Source organism: Eufriesea mexicana, unplaced genomic scaffold (assembly GCF_001483705.2).
Source record: "Eufriesea mexicana isolate 0111107269 unplaced genomic scaffold, ASM148370v2 scaffold9634, whole genome shotgun sequence".
In the NCBI taxonomy this organism is placed as follows: Eukaryota; Metazoa; Arthropoda; class Insecta; order Hymenoptera; family Apidae; genus Eufriesea; species Eufriesea mexicana.
Window position 1 is genome coordinate 86,283 of NW_016917345.1, and position 26,763 is coordinate 113,045.

The window sequence follows — 26,763 nt, forward strand, 5'->3', positions numbered from 1 at the left end:
AAAAATTATATTAATAACTTATAATGAAAGTAAATTGTACATAAAAGTTGTTCTTCTTTATTTTATATTTGTGCAGAAAACACAAAGTAACCAATACAGTTTTTATAGAATTACATTATTACATAAGAATTGTTGATAAAAAATTGTTAATTGTATTATGAAATTTAACGTAATCATGAAATCGAATACTCATTAATTTTTAAATGTATTACATTTGTTAAAAATAAAATAATAAATACTCATGATGGCATCTAAACAACTATCACAACATTAATCACATTATCATACTATGTCATGGTACATGGTATAATTAATCATAGTACATGTTACACCCCATTTTCTCATATATAACAAATATACACTTTTTTATCTACATCATAAATATATTTAAGTTTCAGTAAATTAATTAATTATATTTTAAATACATTATAATTTTAATTCATTTTGAATATTTAATTGTTTATTGATAAATCTTGTACTATACAGGATACAATCAGTAAAATGTGTTTCATTAAAAAACATAGTACAAGTACATAATAAAGAAACTTTACATACGTTAATAAAAAATATTATTGAACGTAGAAGTTACTGTAAAAAATAATGTTCCATTGTTTACGTTATTCATCTATTAATAAAAAATACTTATGGAAAAGTACTCGTGTATTTTCTAATATACACTTTAATCAGTCTGATTTTTACGTGCCTCAGTTACAAAAAATCTAAAAGAAAATCATAAAACATATCAATAAATTTTTTGATATATTTTAGAGCGACCAAAACTTACTTAATTATATTAGGTAAAGTTTTGTAACGGCATATATAGTTATGTCCAAGACCATGTAATGCATCAATTCTTGTCATCTGAATGTGATATGTATTATTTCCATGATAACTCATTGCTGTTTTATACAACTACAAAAATGAAATTGCAAAATATAATATTTAAAATTTTTATAAAACATATAAAGAGAAACTATATCCAAACCTTTTCAGCTAAAGCAAATGGGACAGTCTTATCATCTTCCGCATGTAAAATCATTATAGGGCATTGAATTTTTTCTATATGTTTATCGGATTCAAAACGAAGACAATTATCATAGAATGGTTTAACAATTGCCCAATGAAACCATGGTAAATGTTTAAATATCTAAAAATAAATAAAAAATTTGTCAATTAATAAATAAATTTTAAATAAACTTTAAACAGATGTAAAGCATTTCTTTTTTTTATATAATCTAAAGCACCTGTGCTAAAGGATGACTACTTAATTCATCTGCTATATTATTAAATGGTGACTCCAAGAACAAACCTGTGGGTTGAACTTTTTCTATTGCTAATAATGCCAATACATGTGTAGAAATTCTGTAATATAATAATAATTTATAACTTCTTATTTTGTTATTAATGTTATTACTTTATGTATGTATACAATGTTTGTATGTACCCAGTTCCTAATGAATGTCCCCATACGAAAATAGGTGCTGTACCATTTACCATCTTTAATAACCATTCAAGTACATATTTACTATCGCTAACTACACCTACTTCAGAAAGTTCTACTTCTTCACTATCACCATAACCTAGATATATTATAGAAAATTGAACTTATAGATATCTAAATAGGTACTTATATTCTTAATTTACTAAAATTATAATGTTTTACTCTTACCTCTATAATCAAAACATACAACATGATAATCTAAACTTTGGAAAAGTTTATATAATTCTATACGACGATTACTTGCTCTATTACCACTATTTCCATGCATATAAAGAAAAATAGGTTGTTTAGTATTTCTTAATACAGCTTCATAATCATCAGCAGTTACAATAGTAGAATCATTTAATAAAGACTGAGGTAGTATTTGCCTAAAAATATATTTTACTTAATCAAAATGAATTACATAGGTGTTTATTTATACCAACCACAATCCTATTTTCACTTGTTGATCAGTTTTTAAATAAAAATTTCTTGTTCCTTTCATTCCAATTAATTCAGGTTTTGAAAAATCTACATTAAGTGGCCATTGCACTAAAAGTATGCCATATATTACTTACACATAAAAGAAATGAAAAAGATGTCATGTAAATTTATTTAAATTTATCTATTTACCAAAATTTAAAAAAAGTATCTTCTTTTGCATAGTATAAGAATAGTGAAATATAATAGGTAAAAGTCCACATGTAATAAAATATATAATTATTAATATCATCATCATCCAAAACAAATATCTGCAATACACAATATATTTTACATCATTATGAATAAATAATTATGTTATATAAATATTATTCTTATAATTTATTATAACAATATCCTATTCTTTCTACAAGGACAAAATAAAATGAATAACTGCAAATGAAAATATATAAATAATATTGCTATAATCTTTTTCTAACAAATCATAAACAAAACATAAGGATATGTAAAATATGTATAACTGTACCTTATTAATTTCATAGGAGTTTGATGTACATATTTACAAGTTAAATAATAATTATTACACATTATTTAATACTTGTAATTTGAAAATGGATCAACACAAGTAAAACTCAGAATATCTTATCTGTTTCATAAAATATCTAAAAAATTTATTTTTCATCTTTTAATATTTATTTATATAGTTCTCACTATTTTAATTCTGTTGTAACATATCTTAAATACTATAATAAAAGGATTAAAATAGAAAATATGCTTATTTCATTTGAAAAAGGAACATAAGGAAATGAGAATATAAGCACACAAAGTCATGCATTATAAAATTTAACACTTAAAGAAACAACATAATATAATATTTGAAAATTTATATATCACATCATTAGATACTTATTAATATAATAGAATAAGGCTACTTTTATTGTAATACACAGAAGTTTAAAAAGGTATTGTGCTACTAAAGGTGCTACTATTTTACAAGGAGTTTTAAAAAGCAAAAATTAGAAATAAAAATTATTATTTCAACAAATATGTAAGCTTATGAAGCATTAATAGATATTCATTAATTCTAATAAAAAATTCGAAAAAGTAGGATATGATTATATCATCACAGTGGAGTAACTTACGTTCTTATATACCAAATATCAAGAATGGTCAAAGGTAACATTGCTGCTAGTAGCAGATAAATTGTCTGCATATTTGTTAGTAGCTACCAAACATAAGCTACCTTTTTAATTCCCCTATTAATGTAATTCATTTGTGAATAAGTCATTGTGAGCTACTACTATATATTAATAACATAGCAATAATTAAATTCATTATCATTCATTATATCCATGAAAATGTAATTATATCATAGTTTTAGATTACATTTCATAATAAAATATCATTTCCTAATGAAGATTAAAATTTTTCTACAATTAAAGATAAATGTCAAACAAATTATGAAATCAATAACTTATATAATCTCATAAAAGTTTGTAACCTTCAATTTAATTATAAACAATCTACACACTATCTTAATTAATCAAATTTTATCATTATAGTAATTTCATAATCTGTTATGTAATTTAAGTACAAAATACAGAGTACTTAATTTATAATCTAAATAGTACACACCTCAAAACTGCATACTAATACAAGTTTGAATAATACACTAATATAAAATATGATCATAATATAAACAGATAATACAATGCTGATGAGTAAAAAAATACACTTACTTGAACATATTGAATGATGTATAATATATTCATTAGACAAATTATAATTCAAAGAACATAAATATTTTAAATAATGGAAATAATTACACTTAACAGGTTTAATTGTTTTGAAATACTCATTTCATTAATATATTAAAATGTTAGTATTTATATATTTATGCTACTGTACAATAAATGTTAATTAAAGAAGATAAAGGATTGGAAGTGAATACACGTTCTTTATAAAGCGGTTTTTTTTGTAGCCAATATACTATAATACTTTCAATAAAAAGTATGGAAACAATTTCTATCTTCAGAGAATAGAAATTTATAATTGCAAGTTAAGTACATAAACGATGTAAGTAATACTTTCTACATAAAGCAAAATTAAATTTTTATAAATTATGCTTTTATTTTATATTTAAAAAAAAAGGATCAAATTTTTTATTTCAATACACTCTTACATTTTATAAAAAAAAAACCCACGGAAACACATAGAATACAAATATGGAATGAATCGAATATTTTTTACGTTACATAGGTTAAACAAAAGGGTAAAGAATATGATACAGGTTACAATAGTTACAAATCGATAATTGTTTTTTCAAATTTTCTTTGGATATATTTTACCAAATATTTATAAGAATTATGCTACAATGAATGTTGCGACATTCTCACCTTTTAGTTTCTAGTCCAAGGAATCTAGTTTTTAAACTATAAACTAAAATATTAAATAAATTATGTTCATTATATTACAATCTTTCCTGTAGTAAAATTTAACTGATTATTAAATTTCTAAATATTAATCACTTGTATCATTTTCTTGGAAGTTTATACATTACAAAACAAAAAAATGTATCAATTACTACAAATATACAAATTTTTTATTAAATGTTTGTATGTTAATAAGAGTTTTTATAGCTTCAAATACAGTATAATAATTAAAAGAATAATCTATTTAATAAAATTTATTATTTTACAAAAGTATAGTTTATGGTTATTACATGAAATTTTATTGGTTGATTAATTTTCTTATAAGTAAACTTAGTATAATATTTAATGAATATAATTATATATATTAAAAAAGTTTCACTGTAACATCTTTACAGTGAGTTTTCAAATATTTTATTTATAATATATGGATATATATTTACATATATATATTTATAAATTATCTGTAAAACCATCACTTCGTTAAGATTGTTTCTGACTAGTCATATTTTACCAACAGTGTAAAATTTTTAATCATTTACTAGATACTATTTCTTGAACGAATTATAAAATTAAAAGGTGTTGTAACAATAATATAGTATTTTCAATATATTAAAAAAAAGAAAATATTAGAAATTACTCATAAGAATGACAATCATACAGTATAAACTTACTATTTCAAAAAGATAAATTCTAACCTTATTTAAAGAAATATAAAAGTTTATTTTTTCGAATATATTTTACAGATGAGTCGCAAAGAAGCATTATCTCAGTTTATTCAACAAATACATGGGCGTCCTGTTGTTGTAAAGCTAAATAGTGGCGCGGATTATAGAGGTAATGTCTGTATTTATTAGTGTATTAGAATATAGAACATAATTTATCTATAGACAAATTGTTTCAATTTTACAGGTGTTTTAGCTTGTCTTGATGGTTATATGAATATAGCACTTGAACAAACAGAAGAATATGTAAATGGTCAATTAAAAGCCAAATATGGTGATGCTTTTATTCGTGGTAATAATGTATTATATATAAGTACACAAAAACGTAGAACTTAAGCAAAATAAATATATAATTTGTATTAAGTTTATTTATTGTATCTTACATAAATATCTAAGGAATATTTCTATGAAATTTTTAATATCATTTGATATATCTATATTTCTCTAATTACTACATTAATACTTTTGTAATAAAAAATGCTTCGATGATTTTTTACAAACTGTATTATAGTATTTAAAATCTAAAAGTTATGACTTTTATTCATTTCTTTTGAATTACTTTCAATCTCTTCATCTTCTAAATACAAAGCTTTTTTATTTTCTGCTTGTGCATTTTCAATTTCTTCAAATTTTTTTCTTTTAGCTTGTTCTTTCACTTCTTTAAGTCTTGCAAGTCTTCTTTGGATAGCTTGTTGTCTGTTTCTTTCTATACGTTCTTTTGCTTCATCACTTAATTGTGAAGAAGGAATAGTGTTAGTCATGGATTGAGAATTTATGGTATTAGACTCTGATAATTTATCAAATGCATCATTGTTAGTTGTAGATATATTAAGTGACGATTGATGTATAACTTGCTTTTGTTTTTCTATTTGCTCTGCAATTAATAAATCAAATTCATCAATAGGTTCATCTTGCTCTTTATTTTCTTCTGTATCTATTTTATCCTGATTAATTATATCAGTATCTTCATTAATCATGTCTAATCTGTATTTTTTTATAAAAACTTGCAGATCCTTTTTAGTACCCAATTTCTCTAACTTTTCTAAAAAGTCATCAAAATCCAATTTAGGAAACAGTCTATGACCCCAATGTTCCAGTCTTTTCATAATTCTATCCAAATCTAACTTTTCATATCCTTGCCCATGAAACTTAAAGCCTTCAAAATATTTTTCAATCGTATGAATTCCCTTAGGACCCTTCAAACGTTCTGTATTTAATTTGGGCAGAGGATTTCTTATTATATGCTTTTTAGATGATGTTGCTGGATCAATTCTTCTTCTAGTATTTTTTTCTTCTTTACTTTCTTCATTTTCTGAATCTGAATATTTTTCAACATTACCCTGATGTCCATCCGACTCTTGATTTTCATATTCAGCTACTATATCATCGTTAGTTTCATCATAATCTGAAGTATTTGATAATGTTGTCATAGTCAACAAGTTTTATCCTTACTTCCTTATGCACGTGTGTCGTGTGCGTGCGTGTACGTACGTGCGCGCGTATTTGTGTATATATGTATATTACGTGAGACACTAGTTCTTCGTTTAACGCTAAATTTCTTGAGAAGTCTTTAAACGTAAATATCCTGATACAAGAAACTCTTGAACTTCTTATTTTTCTTATGTAATATACGTTCCTTGGTTATTGAACAATTGTAACGGTAATCCAGCCGACCAGTGGTATGTAGGTTATGTTTTGTAGCAAGTACATTTATATTTTACTTAAAATTCACTGTCATCTTGTGAATCGCAACTATTATTTCCTTTGTCCATGAATTTATCGAACTCATCACCTGATTTATTCATTCTTTCTAAAAGTGATACTAATAATTTCTTGTTTAATCTATCGGTCTGTGTTATTTCCCGCACAACGGGCTCACAATTCGCAACCGGAGGGCGTTCCGTTATTTGCAGCTTCTGTAATGTATCATTTTCTTCTTTCATGGGTGTTCCTGGCATTTTGAATTTTTTAAACAAAATATCACGTTTCACAATCACAAACTTGATTTTGTTAGGAATAATATTATACGATCACTAATAATAATCTGTCACGCAACAACAAAATCTTTTAATCTCGATGTACTACTGTCGTCTTCTGCGCATGTAGATAACTTGTAGGATTTTGTACGCGCCAATATGCTATCATTTTAAACAGTTTAATCAACACTACATCATAATTAACTATGAAATGCTTGCATCTTTAAAAATTTAATATTTAGAACATTTTATATTAATAAAATAATAAGTTGGAAACAAAATTATAATTAAATAAAAAATAAAAATTTTTCAATATGTGTAGAAATACATTTTGAATTTATAATGTATACAAAATATTTCATATACTGCTGATAGCATATTGTAGAAAATGATTAAAAATCTAAAATATTATCTTCTTACTATTTTGTTTTAATGATAAATTATTAAGTGAGAAGGTAAATTTATATTTAAAACTGTTGACATTGTATTTAACGTCTTTTTTAGAATATTCTTAGCATTTTACAAATACATTTATAAAATAGTACGGTCGATGGTCACAAATCCATTTGCAGATGCTATTGAATTTTAATTTTCGACAGATGATAAAAAGATTGCGATCGTCATCATTTATAACCGCCGCATTAAACAAATCGTAAGTTGACTATAGATTAACGCTGCAAACTCAGAGTATCGTCAGTCTCGTAAGAACTTTCGTGGCGTACGGAGTTATCGGATAGCAGAACTAAACAACCTAACTCTGTAAATTGTATACAACTGTGAACTTATCATAAAATTGTCATTTTAACAGAAATTAGGTAAGTTTTAAATACAAACGTTTGCTGTAATTCACAAAAATTTAAGCTGCATCAACTTAAATTTCGATTAAATTTAATTTATAATGTAATAAATATTTATGGACTTTTAAATATTTACATTTAAATATTTATGAATTTAAATAATTAATTCAATTTTGTTGTACAATAGTTACTGAAATAAAATTAATGATCACATTTTATCAAATACAAAATAGCCCTTGTCATTCTGTGATATATCAAATCCATAGAGGTAACGTAATTTCTGTTTCAAGATATTATAAGGATTTCGACGTGGCGTGATCACTAATAACGGGTTGTAAGTTCGTCCCCCACTTTGCATTTGCTCAGTAAATATTTGTTTTCAATGTTATAAATTTTGAAACATGAGAATGAACTTGCATGTTTTGCGTATGTAAATTTTAAAAAATAAATAAATAACAAAATAACAATATATATATTAGTTGAAACATTTACTTACTTATTTTTAAAATTAACATAAATCGTTGATTGGTTCATTTGGTTTGATTGAATCGTATGTTTCAATTATCCGACGGATCAGCCAATCATAAATCTTAACGCCACTGGAAAACTTCATGATTCCATTCGCCAAATAGCATTGACATTTACTCTGTATTGTGCGTTATAGTATAATGAGACAGTCATCATTGAAGATAGTGAAACACATGATCGACATATTTACAATTTTTCTATAAGATTCGAATATTATAAGAAATTAAACTTTTCTTAGTTTCGTATGTTAACAGATTTTTAATAATAAAATAGTTATATACATTCGCCCTAATAATCTGTGATCATTTGAAATGACAAACAATTCATTATCTAATTTATTTGATATAATTTATTTAAATTATTTAATTAATTAGCAAATAAACATTTTATCTGTTTAAAACATTTCGATTATATTATCAATATGTGATCAATATCATACAATAACATCGACCATAATATATAATTGTTTATAAATAAATAACTTAATGACTTTTTAAAGTTATTCCATAATATTATATGTTTTATTCGATAATAAAGAGATAACACAATATTGTTCATTTTCGTATGAAAATAGTGAAATTAGTATGATATTCTTTGGAAATGAAATAAAACGAAGATAGTAAATTCTATTTGTGGTTTCGCAAGACATGTTACAGATAATATTATCTATAAATAAATAAAGGAGTGAAGTATTTATATTCTTTTTATCATATCAATTACTTTACATTTTCTAGAAGCATTTTATTCATTTATAAACATATCCTTTTTTATTACGTCTATTGGTAAAAGTTCACAAAGTAAATTATTCGTACTCGTAGACCTACTTTCTGTGTTTAAATGAATCACTGGCGTTTAACGGTACAATCCTTGGCAGACCATGGGGAAAGAAAATCGGAATAGAAGAAATTATCTGTCATAAAATAGTCGATAATGTTAATTTTGTTCGATCTTATCTTTCGTTCAGTGTCGTATATTCGATCATAAAAGTTTCAAACTGAAATTCAATTTTGCTTAATATTAACATCGATGATTGTTAGTGATTAGTAATTTATGATAAATAAATTATAATTAAAAATAATATTTTTTTAAAATACACGAATATTTCATTGTTTTATTCTACATTTAAATCAGATTCTAAATAAGAATAAATACACAAATATTATTTTGTGCTTTCAACTTTATATTTCGTTCTCTAAACTTTCACGTGAAATAATAACACGTGTTACATGTATCAATTTGATTTCAAGATACATGTCCAAGCGTTGCATTAAACAATTAAACTTTCTGTAATCAGCCTATTGGCTTGTGCAGATAATTAAATATTCAAGTCATGATTTTCCTTATAATTACATATTAATGCAAAAATACCATTTGTTATATAATCCGAAAGTATCAATTTTGTTCTTTCTGTATATCATCTAATGGCAGGGATATATTTGCATGTTCGACGTTTTCGCATTGACTAGATAAGTTTTCACGTAGCTATGAATAATGAATGTATAATTTATTTTTCACTTGTATACTTTAAAACATGCATCGTGTAACGTATTTGAATTTTGAGATTCTAAGAATAATTTTTTTTCTTATTCCTTTTTCTACCGAAAGCAGTGCTTTTATAATACATTTAATATTCATCAGTTTCTTACTGAAAAATAAAAATTCCTGAGAATACATAATAAACCATTTGATATTTAAATGTACCGCCAAAGGGGAGTGTAGTACTCAGTTATTGATTTTTCTTACTCGAGCAATTCTCTCGTAGTATTCCAGCAGGCCAGTAAACTTCAAATTCCATCCAAAATGGTTATTCTACTTTGTAAAGGTATTCCTTTGAATACTACTTAACGTTAAGCCACTTACGGTCAATGGAAAAGTTGTGTAGATTAAATTTTTAAGTGTAGTGCCTCTTAATGGTAAGCATCTCTAAAATGAGCGATATCAGATTTTTGGAGATGAAGATATAACATTAGGACGTGTGATTTAAAGTTAAATAACTTCCGAAACATTTAATAATTTATTCATTTATAAACACGTTTCGGGATATTGCAATTTGCATTTTCCGTTTACGCGTTTTCTTTGAAACATATTAATGTTCCTCTAATCTTCATAATGGTTCTCGACAATAAAAGGCAAAGAATACGTAATGTTAGAATTTTATAGTTATGCATGTCATTCAATTTTTTATATTTCTTTTTATTGCATTTTAAAGAATTTATTTTAAGTGATAAAAACCATTTAAAAACATCATGCTTCGAGATCTATAGCATTACGATTATATACCGACGTTTCGAATAGCACATAAATAAATAAATAAAATCTTCTTCAGGTGTCAAGTATTAACTCGATAATAGTTTATACGATAATAATAGATTAAAAAAAGGTTGAATAACTATCAGATAATGTTAAATGCTATAACATAGAAATGAAATTCTATAAATTAACGGGATACACTTTCATAATAATTTTGGAAATATTCAATTTGCATTGGGTCGAAGATTGAAATGGATCATTTGTATGAAGAGATTTCTATTGCTATGATAGTTCGTAATTGCCCCTATTATGAATCAGTTATGTCAACAACACAAAACAATTAGCAGTTTAATATCATTGTATCAACAGATCGAATTGCTCAATAACTTTGCGTAATTTAAGCTTTAACACTATATTCCGTGGTTCAAAATTAACGATACCTAATACTCTGTTAGACGAAAGATAGAAGAAAGGTATTTAAAGAAAAATTATTTGGTACGAAGGGAGACATAACGTGGTGTACATGCCTTCTTTGTGGTGAAAGTGGTGAATCAAATATCGAGATGAAGTTATTTTTTTTTAACGAAATGCTATATTTTTGTACATTAATAGGAATCTCTCTCGAGTTACTAACAATGTCATTTCGTTCAGTGAAAACTTGCAAAATCATGCGAACATATGTGGTACGCGTTCGTCTAATTACTGTAATATGTATTTTGCCATCTGACAATGAACGTGTATCTGAATCCTTTTGGCAAAGAAATAAGAAACATTGTTTGCATTAGCAACGTAGCCAAGCAATACGAAAACGATTCCAAACGATACATACATTGTCCGTAATTTTCTGATGATTTTACATTCTGTAACAGAAAATGACATTGTTAGCAGCTGATTAAAACTGTATTAATGTATATACGCTTCTTCGTTGTGTATACAATTCCCCATAAAGAAAAGATTTATACCACGTTATGACTTCCTTCATACTAAACAATTTTTGTCCTAATATTTTTCTTTTATATTTCATCGTTTCCGTGATATCTCACCGAGTCCATAAAGAACAGACATCCGTTATACGAAATTAGTAACTAACATTTGAAAGCGATTTATCGTCACTTTTACGTAATTGTATACTATTAGTATGCTGTATATCAAGTGCACTTTGCTCACGTATCGCCTGATGTTTTGGTATAAAATGGAACAAAATAAAATGGGGAAGAAAAACGTATAAGGTGATTAAAATATCGTTGAGATAAAAGACTCGGAGATTATTCCAAATATATTTTCGAAAATTGTGCGAAACTGTAATTTATTATATGACCGAAAAATTGGAAATAATGAAAATTGCACAAAATATTATATTCACGGAAATCTTTTTGTTCATAGTTACATCATTTATTTAATTAAATAAATGTCACTATCTTTCGATTTTATTTAAATGTTTCTTAACTGCGATATAGAGTTGGAGCGTTATATAAATTACATTTGTCAAATTTGATTCATCATATCGTTTCTCGGTTAATTAATTTTGAAAATCTGACTAATTTAAAGACTTTTTGTTGCTTTGAAATCAGTCATGAAATTACAATATATTACTGTGTGTAACTGCGTGATGCACGTGTTCAACAGATCAACTTTTTCGATATTTTTATTATATTTTAATTAATGCGAATAATATTTGATTTCTATTAGCATTAAATAAGATGTAAATTTTTCTAATTGACGTACTGTGATTTATAATTTCATACTAGAAATTGTGTTGGAAATTATCATAATGAATTCATTCGTTATGATTGTATTATAAGACAAATTCTTAATTATTGTTTCTAATTCGTTAGATAACACTTATTACATAATGGAATTTCAGATAATACGAGCATGTCACAGCCAGTCCAAACAAACGGAGTAATAAAAGGGTTTACGTTGAACGAAAAGGTGCGATAGTAAAAAGATGATTAAATAGCTAATTAAATAAGTTTATATAAGTTAAATAAGTGTATATTTCTAATTATTTCATTCATTACTGAACATTATAGGACACAACGAATAAAGGTTCCTATTATGCGAGTTGTAGCGAAACTGGTCGCGATGGTGAGTATCTACGATTTACATATTAAACATTATAAATAGGACATATCTTTTTAACTTGTTCCGTTTATAGGACCAGACCAAGTCTTACCCGCCGATAACTTTATAACAACGAAACCAGATGGACGTGTGCGAATAGAATTAAATGAAGAATATAGTAATTCAGAGCCGCCCATATCAATTCCTGGATTATTCTCAAAGATAGCTAAGACATATCCTGATCACATAGCTTTGGTATCAAGACCTGATGCAGAGAATCATAGCAAAACATATACATATAAGTAAGTGTCTTATGAGAACTGTCCGTATATATAATTTTAAATGTTAACTTATTTGTTAATTTCTATTTTTAGGCAATATGAATATCAAGTGAGAACTGTGGCCAAAGCATTCATCAAATTGGGTTTAGAACGATATCACGGGGTTTGTATTCTGGGATTTAATAGTCCAGAATGGTTTTTTTCCGATCTCGGCGCTATATATGCTGGGTAGATATCTATACGTTTTTTTTTTAGAATATTTTCGATAAATAACACAATTTATAATATCTTTCAGAGGACTTGCTGCTGGAATATATACTACCAATAGTCCAGAGGCATGTCAACATTGTGCTATAACCAGCAATGCAAATATAATAGTTGTTGACGATTCGAAACAGTTACAAAAAATACTACAAATAAAGCACAACCTTCCCAATTTAAAAGCAATTGTTCAAATCGAAGGTGTACCAGAGCAAAAAGACGTTCTGAGTGTAAATTATTTTATTTATATTGAATATATTGATTATTATTTAGTTATATTTGATAGCAGTTTTTGGTTTATAGTGGGATGATTTAATTCAAATTGGTGAAAAAGAATCTGACGATAAATTAAATGAACTTTTAAAAACAATTGCGGTAAACGAATGCTGTACTCTGGTTTATACGGTACGAGAAATTAATTTTTTATACAAATTCTCTAACTTTTTAATTTTTAAATAATGTTATAAAAACAAAGTTGTTTATTTTCAGTCTGGTACAGTTGGAAATCCAAAGGCTGTGATGCTAAATCATGATAACTTTATACAAAATATACGAGCTACGAATAATGTTATGAAATTGAAATTCAAAAATGAAATTATAATTAGTTATTTACCATTATCTCACGTTGCAGGGCAGGTAAATATTATAAAATTTTGTTTAAAAATTTGTATATTATTTTTATATTGTATATGTTATAATTATATTTCTTTAAATGATTGTAGGTAATCGATATATTCTACAGCATTTACGCAGTCGCCACAATATATTTTGCAGATAAGGATGCTTTTAGAGGCAGCTTAATTAATACTATGGTCAAAGTAAGACCAACCACGTTTATAGGTGTGCCAAGGGTATGGGAGAAAATTCATGAAAGAATGCAAGCAGTTGCAGGTAATAGCGGGTTTATTAGAAAATGGATTATTTCGTGGGCAAAAGCACAGGCACTTCATTATAATATAAATAAAATGAATGGTAATGATCACAAACACTGGGGCTACATATTTGCTAAGTGGCTAATTTTTAACAAAGTAAGGGCATTGCTTGGTTTGGATAGATGTAACCTGCAATTTACTGCAGCTGCACCTTTAAGTAGTGAAATCAAACAGTACTTTATGAGTTTAGATATTGTTCTACTCGAAATATATGGTATGTCTGAATGTACTGGTCCGCATCTTTGCAGCACACCTGAAAATTTCAGGTAAATATTTAATTATTTTTTTATAGTTTTATTTTACAATGATATTCCTAACTTATTTAATATTCAGATTAGGTAGTATTGGTCGAACTATACCTGGATTTTATACAAAGTTGGCTAATCCAGACAGTAACGGCGAAGGAGAAATTTGTATGCGCGGGCGAAACGTATTTATGGGATATCTAAATGACCCTGAAAAAACAGCAGAGACATTGGATGCAGACGGATGGTTACATAGCGGTGATTTGGGCAAAATTGATTCATGTAATTACATATATGTTACAGGCAAGAACCATATATTTTTAAATATATATATTTTCTATTTCGTTTACTGATATTTTTTATGTAATATATCTTTGTATTGAACATAGGAAGAATAAAAGAATTAATTATCACTGCTGGTGGAGAAAATATACCTCCAGTTCATATAGAAAACCTAGTACTAGCTGAATTACCTGTATTAAGCAATGCTTTACTAATTGGAGATAAACAAAAATATCTTACTATATTGGTTACTTTAAAGGTAAGGCAATAAATTTTCAAAAATGATAATATTTATATTATTGTAAATTTTGTAATTTCTGTGTATATCAGACTGAAATAAATAGTGATACTGGTGAACCAAAAGATAACTTCACTGAGGCTACTTTAAAATGGTTACAATCTATTGGGAGTACATCAGAAACTGTTTCAGATGTGTTGAAAACACATGATTCACTTGTAAGTTTATGTGTGAAAAGCTTCACTGAAATAATGTACAAATTTAAACAAATTTACACAGACCGCCTATAAATCTTACTTTTTTTCAGGTATATAAAGAAATTGATAAAGCAATTAAAAGAGCAAATACTAAAGTTATAAGCAATGCACAAAAAATACAAAAGTTTCGAATTTTGCCACACGATTTCTCACTTTTTACTGGAGAGTTGGGACCAACACTTAAAATTAAAAGGAATGTTGTTACTAAGATGTACGAAAATTTAATAGAAGATATGTATAAATAAATACACGTGGAAATCTTACTTATAAATATACAAAAAGAAAAAAAAACAGGACGAAAAAGGAAAAATATTTCCGAAGCAAATACTGAAATTACTCTTAATATACCTGCATAAAGTGTTTTAATACTTAAAATTGTGAAATTACACAATTACAAAAACTCTGGTACAATATTAATTTCAATTATAAAATATTTTATAAAAGTTTAATTTCATAAATCTCATAAGATTCTTTATTTTCTTATTATAGTATATATACATATAAATTATTTTTTTTTAAATTGGCCCATAATGTATAGAATATTTATAAGTACTTACTACATATATTATAGTGTATTTAAATAGAACTTTTGTCTTTTGGTGTAAAACATTTTGTAATTTGTTATAACAAAGTTGTTACTTATCAATATGTTCATTTTTATGACAATAAAATTTACTGTAATTGTTTTTTTGGTATTTGATTATATATAAAATAAAAAAAAAAGGAAATATAAAAATGTCTAAAAATAGAATAAGTGCCTTTGTATGTAAAAATTATATAGATAATGTGTAATTTTTTAATTAAATTATATTTGTGTTTTTACACATATGAATACAATAATATTGAATATTTTTGTAGTATAGTCAATGCTATTATATTATATAACATTACATTTAAAAAAATGTACAATTATATTTAATATATCAGTAAAATGCAGTACTTAAATTATATAATGAAACATGTAATTCATTTTCATTAAAAGAATTTAAAACTGTTGGTATTCTTGTTCAATTTATTATATATAGCTGAAACACTAACGAATAAAAAGAATACAAATTTCTGTTAATGTACTTATTAATATGATATAATACTTCTTAGAATAGTTTTATTTGAATTTTATAATTAGTTAATGATGTAATAATAAAATTATACATATATCACTTATATGTGGTTAAAATGCTTTGTAAGTGCACTTTTGTTATTTTACTATGCTAATTTAATAATTTTTTTTTTGTAAATATAGGAAAATGTACTATTAAATATACATCTTATTATTTATATAACAACATAAATTTATTAAGATTTAAAAGCTTATTATTTAAATTTCCTTTTGCCAAAATAATGGATAGGTAACTAAATAAATATGAGTAAGTTTAAATTGCAATATATTACTAATGTAGTTTACAATAACCAAAACAACTGCTATATTTAAGATTGTTTTATGCTACATACAGATTCTTATGATAATCTGACATCTTATAAGAATATAGTCTTACTAAGCACATCACAGCAACTTTGGAAATGCAGATCTGTATAATGTCTCATCCAGAAACTCTATTACATATACAAGTGGTTACATTTGCATTGTTCTCTTTTATCACCAATCTTGTATTTTTAAATATCTAGTTTCATTGCTTATTTTAATAATAAATTTTGAAATCTCACTTTTATACTTGTGAATCTAAGATACAATTTATTATGGCTCTAAATATTAACCCAAACAACAAAAAGGTAATTAATTATTGACATGTTCACTCATAATAAAAGGTAAATCAGAATTACAATATTTGACACATAATACGTTATAATAAAGTATTATTATATCTATTCTTTTAAGTGCCTCAAAGAACTCCAAGTATAACTTTAAAGAAATGCTTCTATGGCACATTGTGTTAAAGTGTATCAGAAAGAATACATATTACTGTGAACATAAACCTTTTACATCAATGTACTAATAATGAATAAGCATCCAAAAAATATTATGAAAATTATACCTTTAAGATAATACCATCTATAAAATATAAAGATATTGGATTCTTTAAAATTCAGATTATTTATAATCGCATCACATCACTGGAGTTGCAATACTTTTAAAATATTACAAATATTTATGATGTACTTGTTGTATTAAATTTTTGTTGAATGATAGATGTTTTTCGTTGTGGTACTGTTTCAGGTGTAGGTATAGCATCACCTGTTGGCAAAACACCAGCTGGCTTTGGTTTAGCTGTATATTTTTGTTTTGCCATTTGATAATCCCCAGAATCAAAATATTTTTGCTGAAAGTGTTTTATATATAACTTAGACAATTTTTACTAATACAATTCTCATTACGCATATATATATCATAATACCATAGTTACTTTTAAGCACTATACTAAAAAAATTACTTATTAAACAACAGAAGTTTAAATGATATATTTATAATTTTACCCCTTTGGCTAGCCTCTTTTGTAGAAATGCTGAATGTCCACTAATAGGACGTCCAGTATTTGGAAATTTTGCTCTTAATTTTGCTTCTTCTATTTTTTCAATGTCATTTGAAGATAACTGAAACAAAAATTATTTCACATTTTTTAATTTTTACCATGTACATATGTAATTAAGAAAATGACCATGACAAATTTTTTTATTTTAATTTAATATGGTAATTATCCCAATTTTTATTTGTTTTTAGTTAATCCTAAATATTATTTCCGGAGTTGCAATATAATTAGGTATTTCTTTAATTTAAATATAATAATAATTATAAAACGTTAAAAATTTTAGAAGCTCAAAAGAGAACTCGAATACCAATTAAAAATTATAAATATTGCATTACTTTACATATTAAACAACTGTCAAATTAAAATCATTTTATCTAAGGCCTTACTTCAACTGTTTCAGACAATTCATTTGCTTGATCGTTACTCATCGTTGCTGATTCTAATCACTTTTTCTAATGATGGGTTTTAAAATTTCACAAGTATCGGTTAATACTCGTTTTAGCACTACCGTATAAACATATAGCACAAGGAACACCAATATTTTTTATTTAAACTTGGTTTCGTTTATACAAAATTTATTCATTCACAATTTTATTAATTTTAACGTTACCGAAAACAAATAACTGTCAATGAAAGTATACTTAAAAGATAGCAACAACGTTTCGGATACAGTCATATGTTTCCAGCAACCGTTACCAGAACTCGATCTAGGTGCGAATTTTCATGACGTACACAAGATAAAAATCAATATTGAAATAACAATTTAAAAATATACGTTATTATTAACTTATGTAAGTGAGTTGTCATTAAATGTGCTAATAGTGTGATGTATATGTTCATTTCCGGTTGATAAAAATGGTAAATGTAAAAATTTCATTTCGTTCTATATCTCTTCATTGGTGTGAAAACCTGTCTTAAATTTGCGCATACATTTAAAAATTATGTAAATTTTCTTTTTAATGTTATGTTATCAGAGATTCTGAAATAAAATAATATTAAATTTAAAAAATAAACATAATGTATGATAAACTTAAATATATTAATTATAAATTAAGTTTATTAATTGATAAGCCGCATTTTAAAATCGATAAAAATATATGCATTTAGGAACAGTCAAGGAAGAGCGCGATTTAGAACCGTTTTTTGATGAAGTAGACATTAATAAATAGATCTGACATGGAGTATAATAGTGAGGTAAAATGTACAAAATTTATATTTTTTGTAAAAATCTACTTTAAATTTTGATAAAATTTTAAAACAAAAACATAATAAAAATACAGCAAAGTAATATGGTAATTAAGATAAAATTTTGAACAGGTGGAATCATTTTCGCAAAATTCTTCTTGTTCGAGTACAACTTCAAACGCAAGATACCGAAAAGAAACTATTTCACCGGAAGAACAGTCACTCTTACAATCCGTGCAAGAAGGAATATTGGAAACAAATGAAGAAAATATAGCTTTTACAAAAGAAATATTACTGTTATTGAATGAATTAAATTTAGAACCACAATCCTTGTCTAATGACATCAAAGAAGGGTTGCAAAAAATAGCTTTAATCCTAAGATATGAAAAGTTGAATGATCTTGATACTGTTACATTGGATATAGTATGTGAAAAGAAGAAAATAGAAGAAAAAAAAAGACAGCACGAAGAAAAACAGTTAGCATTATTACATGATGATCTCTTTAGAAAATGTTCTAATTTTTCAAAGAAACTTAATAATTTAGCAGAGGCAGTAAGAGATCTTGAAACCCTTGTTGAAGATTCTCAAAAAGATAAAAATATTTCCCTTGATTGCATTTCATTATCTACAAGATTAAAAGAATATCAACAAACTGTAGAAAAGTTGGAAAATGATTTGACAGATATGCAAATTGAGGATCTTTACTATAAAAGAATATTAAATAAATATCATAAATACTTAGAAATGTCAGGTGAATTAGCAGAACTTAATCAATATCTTAGTCAATATAGGGACTTGCCACCAAATTTACTACAAGCTAAAGCTCTAGTTGAAGTGAAACAAAAAGAATATGAAACCTTGAAGAATGTATTTTTAAAAAAAACAAATTATCTTAAATGATAGCTATAACAGTATTGTTAATTAATATGTTAGCTATAGTTATTTTGTAATTGTTTTATATTTATATAACAATATAAAGGAGAAATATTATATACATTTTTGTACAAGTTTTCTTTATTTAAAAACCATATTTTGATTGTGTTTGTTTTCTAGTTAATCTATTTTGTGCCCATTGATTTTTTAATTCCATTTCCATTGCCTTAGCTTGATGTGCTAAATATGTTATTTGATGTTTCTTTTTAGACTGAGAACTTACTCCACCACCTTGCATAGATATTGGTCTTTGTATAGGTTCTTCTGTTAATGCTTTTACTAACCATTCTCTTTCATCTGGTTTAATATCTTCTCCATTTATTTCTATAATATTTACTTCTTCGATTTCTTTAGGTTTTCGTTTTACTCCTCTTTTCCCACAAAGATATTCAATAGCTTTGTCATCGAAGGCTACATTACCTTCTGTATCTACATTATACTCTTGTTCAGGTACTGGTAATTTTGGACCTACTTCTGTTTTATTTTTTAATAGTATTTCTTCTTTTGGTAAATTTATGATATTACTTACTAATGTTTTCTGAGATTTATTGATACAGATTTCCATTACAGTTTCATTGGAATTATTAATAAGGTAGTTAGATAAGTTACTATCTCTATTGGAGTTACTTTTAGATTTTGAATCAAAGTTATTTGAATTTGTGTCAGTATTTAATGAGTCTGAAGATGGTAAGGTGGAAATTGAAACAGTATTAGATGCTTTTAAAGAAAAGAAATCAGTAATAGAATTACTATCGCTACTTTGAACAGTATCATCTTCATCTTCAGAATTTGATTCATTAGTTTCATTTATAGAACTTTTTATTGTTACAAATTCTGTGGCTTTGGTTACATTTGAATCTTTTGTATGTGTATCTTTAGTAGCTTGAACTTTTATTCGATTGGTCTCTGTAGTAGCTATATCAACAACTCGAGGTACTAAATTATTACTATTTTTGACTTCAATTCCTTTAGGTGGTGGCAATAACATAAAAAGTTTGGTACCTTTCTGAAATTATATGTGAAATTTTGCTTAATCTATGATAGATTACATATTTATACATATATAAATACTTACACTCGATGGTTTAATTTTATTAGATTTGAACTCATTTTCCTTTGTGACATCTGCAAACTAAAAAAAATTATATTGATTTATGAAATACAAATATATATATGTGTGCAGCTAATAATTTATCTTACTTCAGATAAGGATGGTACTGTTATTTTAACTGGAGCACGATGCTTTTTTATTGGTTTCTCAAATATAATTTCCTTTTCCATAGGAATATCGTCTGCTTCTATAACATTTGTTGTTTCAATAACAAAAGTTCTAGGCTTAGGCAACTTATCAAAGTGTATTTTTTCTGATAATTCATTTGTCTTGCTTATCTCTATGTTAATGACACGTTCATTATTTTCTTGTACAAAGGTATGTCTTGGAATAGGTAAATGTAATTTGTCGCTTGTTAAATCTGTAATTTTCGGAGTAATTTTATTTTTATTTTCTGTCTCAGAGTTATTTTCTTCTTCATTCGAACTTTCATCGCTACTTTCATATGCAACAAGACTCATTTTCAAAGAAAGAATTATTTATATAAATAAAACCAGTTATTCGATACAACAGATACGTCAAAATTATAACCTCAAAAAAGTGGTAACTATATAATCATACGCAATACATGAAATGTACTATTTAATATATTTTTGTGTTGCATAACTCAAAGTTTATAAATATCTTTATCGTTGTAGTAAGGTTTCCGATATTAAAACTTTAACAAAGAGGATGACTCAATTGTAACTAATCGCAATATCACCGCAACAGCGATCAAACAAGATTACTGTACACGAAGTAGAGAACAGACACATCATCAAATATATGAAAAATAGAGTTTCTATTCTACGTCTTCAAGACTACAAAAGTCATTACGATTGTAATGTCATCTCCAACATTCAATACAAAATAAAATTACAATATTAGTAGTAATTAGAATTAAATTTGGAAATTTTACGAAACATGGATATTCCTTTAATTATTATGTCTGTATTAAATGTTTATTAACTAATACTAATACAAAACTAAATTTTTAAAAAAGTTTATTTTAGCATTGACAAAGACAATATTACAAGTTTATTAACCCCTTCGCCTACAATATCGTGTGAGACTTGTAGTAAGGAAATTGGGCAAACATGAATATCATGGGTGAGAGTCGTGGCTCATAGATAGAACCCAATGTAAACAATACTAATCAGACTTGTAGCTAATTTTTCTAGCTCGACAAGTTTCAACTTGTTAGTTACGTATTATTTTTTGTCGCGTTCACACGAAATGGTATGACATATGAGTGAGTTTATCGTTGATTATGGTACGCGCCATCGGAACTTAAATCGTTGGGCAAGGTATCTTATTTATTTTAATCTATTTTATCTGTATTGTTGGTTAAGAAGGTTACGTTGGATATAAATACTTTCGAAGCTTATCGTTCTAATTCGTAGATGGCAAAAATTCCTGATTTTTTGCACGATCGGTATTCTAGAACATAAACAATCAACTCCTATAAATCGATAACTTTATACTATATTTTGCCTCTGATACTACATTTTAATATTTCCAGGGACGATTATTATATCTTATTGATCGTATCTTATTGGTTATATTTTATTGCCACAGAACATAGTAGGAATCTGTAAGTAACTTGTATCTAGCGAACTAATGATAAAGATACTTTCGAAGTTGGTTACCAGATGTCACAAATATTATCATTTGAATGTTCTTTTTATTTCACGATTACGGAAAACATTCAAACGTCGTATTTCAAAAAACGTACGAAATCGAATCATCGCTTTATTACCGTTTCAATTTTCAAATTCTCGTTTACTTCGACAAACTCGTCCACAAACCTCTCCATAGAAAAAGCAGACCTCTCTGCCCAAAAAAGAAACTAGAAATCCCTATCATCCTATTATAATATAACACCAATCTACCTCGCGCGTCTAATTTCTAGTAATTTTCGATTTGAAACCTCTTCGTGTCCGCGATTAATTCCCGTATGCACGTATAATCACCGACGAAATACTCGTTTGCGTTTCCTGGCAAAAGAAACCGTAGAGACGCGACGGAAGGAAGAAAAATGTGAAAAGTAGAAAAAAGGAAAGAAATTCGGATTCGGTAGCCTGGAAGTAGCCAGGGCACAACTCTATCCGTATATGCGGAGGCTGGCGACGAGGAGGGATCACCCCCGACCCTGATTCGCTCGTCTGAAAACCTTGCTCTTTTACGCAATTTTAGCGTTTATTAAAGTTTGCTCGCAAATGAAACGAAGCCCATATAACCTACCTAATTTAGCGAGTAGCATTTTCGAGTGGGGGCCACTCCAGGAGAGGAGGAGAGGCCGGGTTCTATTGACAGCGGTTATTGCCTAACTGCGTGCCTCCACCTAATATGCCCGCTCGGGGATTCGCATGCAGGGCCGCTCGAACGAAAACTGCGAAACACGCCTGTGAATCTTTAATTCCGCCGGTGGTAATCCAGCATCCCTCTCTTCTCCGGCTGCACTTCCTCCCCTTCCATCCCAGTCAGCCGGCCTATTCGAGCTTGATTTTTCCCTGGGTTCGCGAGAGGCGAGCTGTGTATCGTATGGGAATTCTTTATCGTCCGTTTGCAAACGAACCCCCGGCATCGTGCTGACTTTTCATTTATACGATCGTCGATACTTGTGCATTACGCATTCATTTCATCTTTCTTTTCCTATTTTTCTTCATCTTTTTTCTTCCCGGTCTACACGCGCGTTCATATATGCACACGCGCGCGCGCTCGCGTTTCCTCCTTCGATCCCATGTAGTATACACCTATTTCGATTAATTAACGACGATGTTGTCGGGGTTTCAAAGTACACGGGTTTTTCTATCCCTTTCTTTCCTATTTTGTTTTTTCTGTTTCATTATTTATTTATTTATTTTTTTTTTTTCGCAGTTTGGTTTTATCCACCTCTTCCATATTTTTCCCTCTCGGTCGTCACCGTATAAATTTTTGATGGAAAATCCGATCGAAATGCGCGCGCCATGAGAGGTTCATTTGGTTATCAGTTATGAAAAAGTATTATTTTTTCCTATCATTTTTATTTCCGTCTTTTTTCCCCTCGTTGTTTTCCGAACGCGCACGAAATAACTTGATCCTTTATCCTCGCGATCGAGTATCATCATCGCGTATCATGATACGAGGAGAGCGTATCGCTCGATCGTTGGAAAAATGCGCCAGAGAGGCACTTAAAACGATTACCATATATACGTGCACGTGTATGTATATATATTTAAAAAAAAAAAAATATTTTTTTCCTTTTTACGAACACGTTAGATCCCCCCCCACTCCCTAGCGGCGCGATCGACCGCGCGCGCGAAATATCGAATTCACGGGGATTTCGAGAAACGAGAGCCGCGCAACGATCAACACTCGCGCGCATTTTTCTTTTTCTAGTCTAGCGTGCACGATCGCGAGCGGATGCGGGAGCAAATGACGGCCCTGCCTGCATTTGAAACTCTGTTAACTCTCCGAATATTAGCTCGTCGAGCGAGATTAACCCCATTGTACCCCGTTGAAAATGATGACATCACCATTAAACTCCCGTCGGCTTACGGAAATTGATTAAACTATCAAATTAGCTCTACTAATATCAACACATCAACGCCGGAACGCCGTGTGTCTGGCTGCGGAGGTTTAAACCCCGACGACGACGACGATGACGTGAATTTACGTGTCCAACGATCGGTTCGACGTTCGCATTCACAGGTCTGATTATATTTCCTAAGAGGTCCGCAATCACGGATGGAGTCTGCTGCATGCGCGTTGGATTTCGAAGGAACGAGCTTAATATACCAATAACATCGCCGAGGGGCGCGTGTACGATCTCGGGACTCGCGAGCGGAACGGCTGCATGGAAATAAATTTTCGCACGGTTGTCAGGACACGTCGCGTCGAGTCGCTTACGAGGCTAATTAATTCGCGATTTCTAATTTTTTGGCCAATTCGAATTTTCCACGTGCGATCGTAGATCGCAGGATTCGACTGGGAACGTCGTTACCGTAAATATCCTCGCGTCACGCTCGACCACAGGTTGAACGCGATCCTTTTCGCGTTGGCGCCTTAATACCACAGTCTCCTAATTAATTCGCGATTCCTAATTTTTCGGCCAATTCGAATTTTCCACGTGCGAGCGTAGATCGCAGGATTCGACTGGGAACGTCGTTACCGTAAATATCCTCGCGTCACGCTCGACCACAGGTTGAACGCGATCCTTTTCGCGTTGGCGCCTTAATACCGCAGTCTCCTTTTCGAACAGTCATTAAACGATAATTACGTATTAGAGGTTCCCAAGTCCAGTGATTTATTACCTCGTTCCGACGACGCAGCGACAACGTGTTCCGGGAATACTTGTAGCAACGATTCTACCGATGGGCCCGAGTTAGACAAATGCGGTTCCTAATCCATTTTACCTCGTTTTGCGATTCTCCGACCTCGTAATCCGGCGTGCGAGCGTAGCTTGTTCGACGCGGCTCCGTTTCCAAGAACGGTTCCGCTTTCATTCCCCTTTCGCATTAATTTTCACATTTGAAATCCGATTATACGCTCCGCGACTACCGAATGTAAGTAATTTGCTCGTAAGAACGAAAGTCTTTGATATATCGGCATTCTGGCGTCTCTTCTCATATAAACCATACATACGATTCGCGCGATTACTCGGCCATGTAACTGCACAGGGAAACGTGTAGGTGTGTCGAAGCATCCCTTTGCATGCGGCATCCAGGAACTACGGAGCGTTAGATGTACTGTCAAGGGAAGTGTGAACAATTTCGTGCATTGTCGAGACTATAATATGGATGGCTGGCAGGATAATTATTGGAGGCCGTTTGAATCTAACTGTTTCCTTCATTAGCAGTCTCAGTTCGCTCGGCTGTCTCCTTCTCCCATTGCCGCCTCCGCCCTCTCCTATCTCTATCGCTTCTTCTCCCGTTCTCTCCCTCTATCTGAATTTTGTGCAGAATTACCCACCATTATCATAATTGCGCTATTACCGATAATATCTGCGACTCAGCTTCGAAACTGTACCTCGATGCTCTTAATCCATTTTCTATTTGGACAGCGGGCTTTCGGTGGACGAGAAGTCGCAAATTCCGTTGCGTAATTTCCGCCCCATTGAGCGTCTCTCTTAGGTATGGAATTATGTGTTTCGCCTACGGACGCCGTGCCTGCGATTGCCAACGCGAAAACGAAGCTTCGCCAGCCGTTTCGTGGCGCATCGATTAAAAAAGCTTGCCCACTTTCACGGTTCTCACCTTTCCCAGCTTTTCCATTCCGATGGCTTTTCGCTTCGCGGGGGTTCCTACTTTACGAGACTTCCATTTTATGGCAGATTCGCGTCACGGCTTTCGGACGTCGCGATCGTGACAGCGAGTCAACGTCGTTATCGGGAATTATCCCGGGATCCAGATGAATTTTCGCGACGAAGGGGGTGGGAGAGAAAGAAAAGGATCCGCGTCGAGATCCTCGAGATCTTCGACGTATCGATCCCTCGTGCTCCTCGTTGGCAATTAGGAGGGACAGCAGGTGGTAAGCTGAACGTGACAGTTTTTAGTAGGGTGGAAGAACGGAGGGTTACCTCAATGCCGCAAATAAATCCCGACTCCATTATTGTTCGGTAATGAGACTGGTCAGAAAACACCGCGTATCCGGTGTGCCTTGTAACTTTCGTTAACGTTCCTCGGCTTGGCCGAGTTGCACCTGCGATCGCGCTAATTGTGTATTCCACGAAGCGCATTAGCTGTTTAAACATAAAGGGTCAAGCGTCTCGGATCCGAATTTGTTCGCAAACTGCATAATCGCGTCGAGATAACGCGCTCGCGTATTATCGGAATTACGCAAAGTGCCGTGTTAATACGAACGGCGAAAGCTAATAGGCTACTCGGCGAGTAGTGCGTGTAA

The 26,763-nt window shown here is 29.3% G+C and overlaps 8 protein-coding genes across 10 annotated transcripts; 3 read left to right on the forward strand and 5 right to left on the reverse strand.

Annotated features, from left to right (window-relative positions):
- Positions 1-679: 679 nt before the first annotated feature.
- Positions 680-4,359, reverse strand: LOC108553249 (monoacylglycerol lipase ABHD12). Its single transcript, XM_017908075.1, has 10 exons — positions 4,318-4,359; positions 3,064-3,177; positions 2,114-2,232; positions 1,927-2,032; positions 1,670-1,869; positions 1,445-1,580; positions 1,245-1,362; positions 986-1,147; positions 785-912; positions 680-719 (listed from the first exon to the last, which is right to left on the reverse strand). The coding sequence occupies exons 2-10, from the start codon at positions 3,132-3,134 to the stop codon at positions 680-682; spliced, it is 1,080 nt and encodes a 359-aa protein (XP_017763564.1). The 5' UTR covers positions 3,135-3,177; positions 4,318-4,359.
- LOC108553250 (U6 snRNA-associated Sm-like protein LSm6) lies at positions 3,963-5,411 on the forward strand. Of its 2 annotated transcripts, none has more exons than XM_017908077.1 (3): positions 3,963-3,997; positions 5,097-5,187; positions 5,263-5,411. In XM_017908077.1, exons 2-3 carry the CDS (start codon positions 5,097-5,099, stop codon positions 5,409-5,411), a joined length of 240 nt encoding a protein of 79 aa, XP_017763566.1. In that variant the 5' UTR covers positions 3,963-3,997. The 2 variants fall into 2 exon arrangements, with proteins under 2 accessions (XP_017763566.1, XP_017763565.1); XM_017908076.1 differs by lacking the exon at positions 3,963-3,997 and adding an exon at positions 4,845-4,929.
- Positions 5,412-5,596: 185 nt separating this feature from the next.
- LOC108553244 (protein TIPIN homolog) lies at positions 5,597-6,521 on the reverse strand. The gene has a single exon (XM_017908068.1). It carries the CDS (start codon positions 6,503-6,505, stop codon positions 5,597-5,599), a length of 909 nt encoding a protein of 302 aa, XP_017763557.1. The 5' UTR covers positions 6,506-6,521.
- Positions 6,522-6,776: 255 nt separating this feature from the next.
- On the reverse strand, positions 6,777-7,166 carry LOC108553248 (uncharacterized). Its single transcript, XM_017908074.1, has one exon. The coding sequence runs from the start codon at positions 7,031-7,033 to the stop codon at positions 6,797-6,799; it is 237 nt and encodes a 78-aa protein (XP_017763563.1). The 5' UTR covers positions 7,034-7,166; the 3' UTR covers positions 6,777-6,796.
- Positions 7,167-7,723: 557 nt separating this feature from the next.
- On the forward strand, positions 7,724-15,708 carry bgm (acyl-CoA synthetase bubblegum family member 1). Of its 2 annotated transcripts, none has more exons than XM_017908072.1 (13): positions 7,724-7,866; positions 12,491-12,558; positions 12,660-12,714; positions 12,785-12,992; positions 13,065-13,199; positions 13,267-13,462; positions 13,536-13,637; positions 13,722-13,868; positions 13,955-14,430; positions 14,498-14,712; positions 14,799-14,950; positions 15,022-15,147; positions 15,237-15,708. In XM_017908072.1, the coding sequence occupies exons 2-13, from the start codon at positions 12,502-12,504 to the stop codon at positions 15,429-15,431; spliced, it is 2,064 nt and encodes a 687-aa protein (XP_017763561.1). In that variant the 5' UTR covers positions 7,724-7,866; positions 12,491-12,501; the 3' UTR covers positions 15,432-15,708. The 2 variants fall into 2 exon arrangements, with proteins under 2 accessions (XP_017763561.1, XP_017763560.1); XM_017908071.1 differs by lacking the exon at positions 7,724-7,866 and adding an exon at positions 10,089-10,198.
- Positions 15,709-17,294: 1,586 nt separating this feature from the next.
- endos (endosulfine alpha) lies at positions 17,295-18,353 on the reverse strand. Its single transcript, XM_017908084.1, has 3 exons — positions 18,059-18,353; positions 17,620-17,736; positions 17,295-17,465 (listed from the first exon to the last, which is right to left on the reverse strand). Exons 1-3 carry the CDS (start codon positions 18,098-18,100, stop codon positions 17,295-17,297), a joined length of 330 nt encoding a protein of 109 aa, XP_017763573.1. The 5' UTR covers positions 18,101-18,353.
- Positions 18,354-18,842: 489 nt separating this feature from the next.
- On the forward strand, positions 18,843-19,757 carry LOC108553260 (uncharacterized). The gene is made up of 2 exons (XM_017908085.1): positions 18,843-18,866; positions 18,990-19,757. Exons 1-2 carry the CDS (start codon positions 18,849-18,851, stop codon positions 19,755-19,757), a joined length of 786 nt encoding a protein of 261 aa, XP_017763574.1. The 5' UTR covers positions 18,843-18,848.
- A 118-nt stretch (positions 19,758-19,875) lies between these two features.
- Positions 19,876-21,406, reverse strand: LOC108553258 (putative uncharacterized protein DDB_G0282133). The gene is made up of 3 exons (XM_017908083.1): positions 20,991-21,406; positions 20,866-20,922; positions 19,876-20,796 (listed from the first exon to the last, which is right to left on the reverse strand). The coding sequence occupies exons 1-3, from the start codon at positions 21,360-21,362 to the stop codon at positions 19,876-19,878; spliced, it is 1,350 nt and encodes a 449-aa protein (XP_017763572.1). The 5' UTR covers positions 21,363-21,406.
- Between the last annotated feature and the right edge of the window lie 5,357 nt (positions 21,407-26,763).

Coding starts and splice junctions, on each gene's coding strand:
- LOC108553249 (XM_017908075.1), bottom strand. CDS start 3,134: ATGCAGACAATTTATCTGCTACTAGCAGCAATGTTACCTTTGACCATT. Junction 1,870..1,926: donor CAAGTGAAAATAGGATTGTG/GTTGGTATAAAT, acceptor ATATATTTTTAG/GCAAATACTACCTCAGTCTT. Junction 720..784: donor ACTTTACCTAATATAATTAA/GTAAGTTTTGGT, acceptor ATTTTCTTTTAG/ATTTTTTGTAACTGAGGCAC.
- LOC108553250 (XM_017908077.1), top strand. CDS start 5,097: ATGAGTCGCAAAGAAGCATTATCTCAGTTTATTCAACAAATACATGGG. Junction 5,188..5,262: donor TAGTGGCGCGGATTATAGAG/GTAATGTCTGTA, acceptor TCAATTTTACAG/GTGTTTTAGCTTGTCTTGAT.
- bgm (XM_017908071.1), top strand. CDS start 10,177: ATGGTTATTCTACTTTGTAAAG. Junction 12,715..12,784: donor TAGCGAAACTGGTCGCGATG/GTGAGTATCTAC, acceptor TTCCGTTTATAG/GACCAGACCAAGTCTTACCC. Junction 13,869..13,954: donor TATCTCACGTTGCAGGGCAG/GTAAATATTATA, acceptor AAATGATTGTAG/GTAATCGATATATTCTACAG.
- LOC108553248 (XM_017908074.1), bottom strand. CDS start 7,033: ATGCCAGGAACACCCATGAAAGAAGAAAATGATACATTACAGAAGCTG.
- LOC108553258 (XM_017908083.1), bottom strand. CDS start 21,362: ATGAGTCTTGTTGCATATGAAAGTAGCGATGAAAGTTCGAATGAAGAA. Junction 20,923..20,990: donor CAGTACCATCCTTATCTGAA/GTAAGATAAATT, acceptor AATTTTTTTTAG/TTTGCAGATGTCACAAAGGA. Junction 20,797..20,865: donor ATAAAATTAAACCATCGAGT/GTAAGTATTTAT, acceptor ATATAATTTCAG/AAAGGTACCAAACTTTTTAT.
- endos (XM_017908084.1), bottom strand. CDS start 18,100: ATGAGTAACGATCAAGCAAATGAATTGTCTGAAACAGTTGAA. Junction 17,737..18,058: donor AATTGTCTGAAACAGTTGAA/GTAAGGCCTTAG, acceptor TTTTTGTTTCAG/TTATCTTCAAATGACATTGA. Junction 17,466..17,619: donor AAAAGAGGCTAGCCAAAGGG/GTAAAATTATAA, acceptor AAACACTTTCAG/CAAAAATATTTTGATTCTGG.
- LOC108553244 (XM_017908068.1), bottom strand. CDS start 6,505: ATGACAACATTATCAAATACTTCAGATTATGATGAAACTAACGATGAT.